This window comes from Solanum verrucosum, unplaced genomic scaffold, assembly GCF_900185275.1.
Source record: "Solanum verrucosum unplaced genomic scaffold, falcon-dt-bn FXZP01000157.1, whole genome shotgun sequence".
Classification (NCBI taxonomy): Eukaryota; Viridiplantae; Streptophyta; class Magnoliopsida; order Solanales; family Solanaceae; genus Solanum; species Solanum verrucosum.
This window is the reverse complement of record NW_026020185.1, coordinates 198,651-202,677: the sequence shown is the minus strand read 5'-3', so window position 1 is coordinate 202,677 and position 4,027 is coordinate 198,651. Positions and strand designations below refer to the sequence as shown.

General features: G+C 38.8%; 1 protein-coding gene across 1 annotated transcript; it reads left to right on the top strand.

Moving 5' to 3' along the window:
- Positions 1-817: 817 nt before the first annotated feature.
- On the top strand, positions 818-1,720 carry LOC125829337 (uncharacterized). Its single transcript, XM_049508573.1, has 2 exons — positions 818-1,162; positions 1,301-1,720. Exons 1-2 carry the CDS (start codon positions 818-820, stop codon positions 1,718-1,720), a joined length of 765 nt encoding a protein of 254 aa, XP_049364530.1.
- The last annotated feature ends 2,307 nt before the right edge of the window (positions 1,721-4,027 follow it).

Sequence of the window (4,027 nt, the reverse complement as noted above, 5' to 3'; positions counted from 1 at the left end):
CATAGGCTTCCGGGTAATGTGATACTACAGTACTTTTACCAGAGTTTAGAGTCAATGAACAAAGGAGTAGTTGACCAGCTTTTTCGAGGAGGGATAATGTTACAACCATTTGAAGTAGCATCCTCCCTTCTTGATGAAATGATGAATATTAATCGGGCTTGGTACACTCAAGAGGACCAAGTATCTCCATTGAAATTTAGGATGAAAAACAAACAAATTGATAAGGAGAAAGAGCGGGATGAGAATATTAGCAAGATGATGTCCCAAATGGAGTTGTTGCGGAAACATGTGTTAGAAAGCGTTGATGAAAACAAAGAGGTCAAAATAGTGTGTAGGCTTGAAGTGGGTTCTTTCCTGAGCTCTTTAAAGTCAGGTGGGAATCAAGGTTGGAACGCACTTACTAAAGAAGAATGGAGAGAATACAATCAAGGTTTGGCTGATCAAAATGACTTTTAGAAGAGAGAAGACAATCATGAGAAGTATCACACGCTAACATATGACAGCCCAAGGTCAAAAGGTAGTTTAGGATGTCTTCGAGTGGATAATTTGTTGTCGCGCATGCTAGATAAGGTTAAAAGGTCTGATGACATGCTTAAGGAAATTAAGGCTGATTTCTCATCATTGGATAAAAAGGTCAATTCTCATGTGGATTCTATTAAGCAACTTGAAAGTCAAATGACCAAACTTTCAGCCCAATTAGAACCCAAGTTTTTAGAGAAGAGTGTAGATGAGTACACGACAAGTTCAATGGTTGATCATGACAAAGGCTTGGCAGTGGTTACACGAAGGTGGAAAACAATAGGTGGTGGGTGATGTGATGGTAAATTATGGGACAAACACTTGTGAAGAAGAGAAAGACACCATTGAGGTAGAGAGGTCCACTCAAGCACCAAAAAATTACATGCTAAAAAAGAATGAAGAAAACCCAAGGCAAAGCACCACCGAGGAGCTGCAAATAGGTAAAGAAAGGGCTGCATCATCTCCAAAGTTAGTGAAACCGTTACCCAAAATCAATCCCCCATTCCCTCAAAGGCTCAAAAAGAGAAATGATGGTGAAAAATTCAAAAAAATCCTATCTGTGTTCAAGTCGCTTTCCATAAACCTTCCATTAGTGGAAGCATTGGTTGAGATGCCGGGGTACATGAAATTCATGAAGGAGCTAGTCACTAAGAAAACAAGTATGGATTTTAAAAAAATTGAAGTCTCTCACAATTCTAGTGTCGTTATGACTAGCAATGTGATCACAAAGAAATAAGATCTGGTGGCATTTACTATCTTGTGTACCATTGGTATGCTTTAGTTTCCCAAAGAGTTATACGACTTGGGGGCAAGTATAAACTTGATGCCATATGCCATCTTCATGCAACTTGGGTTTGGTGAACCAAAATCAACAACAATGCTACTGCTTATGGCTGATCCGTCTATCAAACACCCCACTAGAATACTTTATGATATATTGGTGAAGGTGGATAGATTTATCTTTCCAGGTGACTTGGTTATTTTGGATTGTGATATTGATGCAGAGGTGCATATTATTATGTGTAGACCATTTTTGGCAACTAGAAGAGCTCTAGTGGATGTTGAAAGTGGTGAGTTGAAGTTCAGGGTAAATGAAGAGGAGGTTACCTTCAATGTGTGCAAATCACTAAGGCAACCTAGTGACATTCATGTAATTTCAACAATTGATATGATTGATGAAGCAATGGCTAATGTGAGTTAAATGATGTGTATGGGTGAACCTCTTACAGCTATCATTTTGAATTAAGATGAGACCAAAGTTTAAGGGTATGATGAAGTAGTGGCTGCTCTATCAGGACTACATGTTTATGCAAGAAACCCAGTGAAGCTTGATATTGATTAAAAAAATCGAGAGAGTCCCCCTGCCAAACCATCCACGGAAGAACCTCCAAAGTTTGAGTTGAAAGCACTTTTATCTCATCTTCAGTAAGTATTTTTGGGAGAAAACAACACTTTACCCATCATCATTTCAACTGACTTGCTTGAATGGCAAGTGAAATTACTTGTAGTGGTGTTAAAGTGATACATCAAGGATATAGGTTGGACAATTGCTGATATTGTAGGTATTCCCCTGGATATTTGCACTCATAAAATTCAATTGGACAACGAATACAAACCGAGTATTGAGCATCAAAGACGGCTAAATTTTTCTAGGCAAGAGGTGGTAAAGAAGAAATCATTAAGTGGATAGATGCAAGTGTAGTATATTCGATTGCGGATAGCAAATGGTGAGCCCTGTGCATTCCAATGAAATGAGGGATCTTTGTAGTTCCAAAGAAAAAAGGTAAACTTGTTAGCGGGTATGCATGGATTAGCGGAAGCTAAATGCATAGACCGAGAAAGAATATTTTCCAATGTCGTTTATGACCCAAATGTTTGATAGGCTTGCCGGGCGTTGGTGGTATTGCTTTTTGGATGGTTATTTCGGATACAACCAGATTTCCATTGCACCGGAAGACTAAGAGAAGACCACTGTCACATGTCCCTATGGGACATTTGATTTCAAAAGGATGCCTTTTGGGTTATGTAATGCCCCGACAACATTCCAACAATGTATGCTCTCTATTTTCTACGTTATGGTGGAAGATTCAATGGAAGTATTCATGGATGATGTATCAGTCGTTGGTGATTCATTTGAAGATTGTCTCGAACATCTTGGGCTAGTGCTACAAAAGATGTGTAGAAACCAACCTAGTTCTAAATTAGGAGAAGTGTCATTTCATGGTAAATGAGAGAATTGTCTTGGGGCATAAAGTTCTAGGAGAAGTCATGCAAGTGGATCAAGCTAAGGTTGAATTCATTGCCAAACTTCCCCCTTCTATCTCGATAAAAGGTGTCCGGAGTTTTCTAGGCCATGCTGGCTTCTATAGAACGTTCATAAAGGATTTATCCAAAATAGCACACCCTCTTTGCAAATTGTTAGAAAATGAGTCAACTTTGAATTTGGATGATGCTTGTCTAAAGGCATTTTAATGTTTGAAAGACAAGTTGGTGTCAATCCTAATCATTATTACCCCTGATTGGTGTATTATGTTTGAGCTCATGTGTGATGCTATTGGGGTAGCTTTAGGGGCTATTCTTTGCCAATGAAAAGGGAAATTGTTTCATGCAACATATTATGCAAGTAAGACCCTTAATGTGGTGTAAAAAACCTATACCGTCATAGAGCAAGAATTATTGGCGGTAGTGTATGCATTTGAAATGTTAAGAGTGTACCTTTTGGGAACCAAAGTGATGGCAGATACAGATCATGCATCCATTAGATACTTGATGGCTAAGAAAGGTGCAAAACTAAGGTTGATTTGATGGGTCTTATTGTTGCAAGAGTTTGATTTTGAGATAAAAGATCAAAAGGGGTGTGAAAATCAAGTGACGGATCATTTGTCGCGGTTGAAAACCAATATGATTTATCCCAACGAAAGGGACATTGTAGCTGAATTTCCAGATGAAACAGTGATGCGGGTAACCCAAAGTAGTACTCTTTGGTATGCTGATCTTGCTAACTTTGTAGTGTGTTGCATAGTGCCCGAAGGTCTGAATTTCTACCAATAAAAGCGGTTCTTGTTCGATGTAAATAAATATTTCTAGCATTAACCATATATATCAGAGAATGTGAAGACAATTCGTCGATGCATACCAGAAGAGGAAGTCAATGAAATTCTCAATGCTTGTAATGCCTCACTTGTTGGTAGACATCATAGTGGGGTGCGAACAACAACAAAAGTTCTTAAAAGTGGCTACTATTGGCCATCACTATACCGAGATGCACATGAGTTCTTGAAACAATGCATACCTTGCCAAAAGCAACGAGGAGTAACACGAAAGCATGAATTGCCTCTTAAACTCATTCGAGAAGTTGAGTTATTCGATGTTTAGGGTATCGATTTCATGGGTCCATTTGTAAGCTCTTTTGGAAACAAGTACATTTTGGTAGAGGTTGACTATCTCTCCAAATGGGTGGAAGCTGTAGCATTACCCAACAATGAAAGTAAGAGTGTTGTGCGGTTCG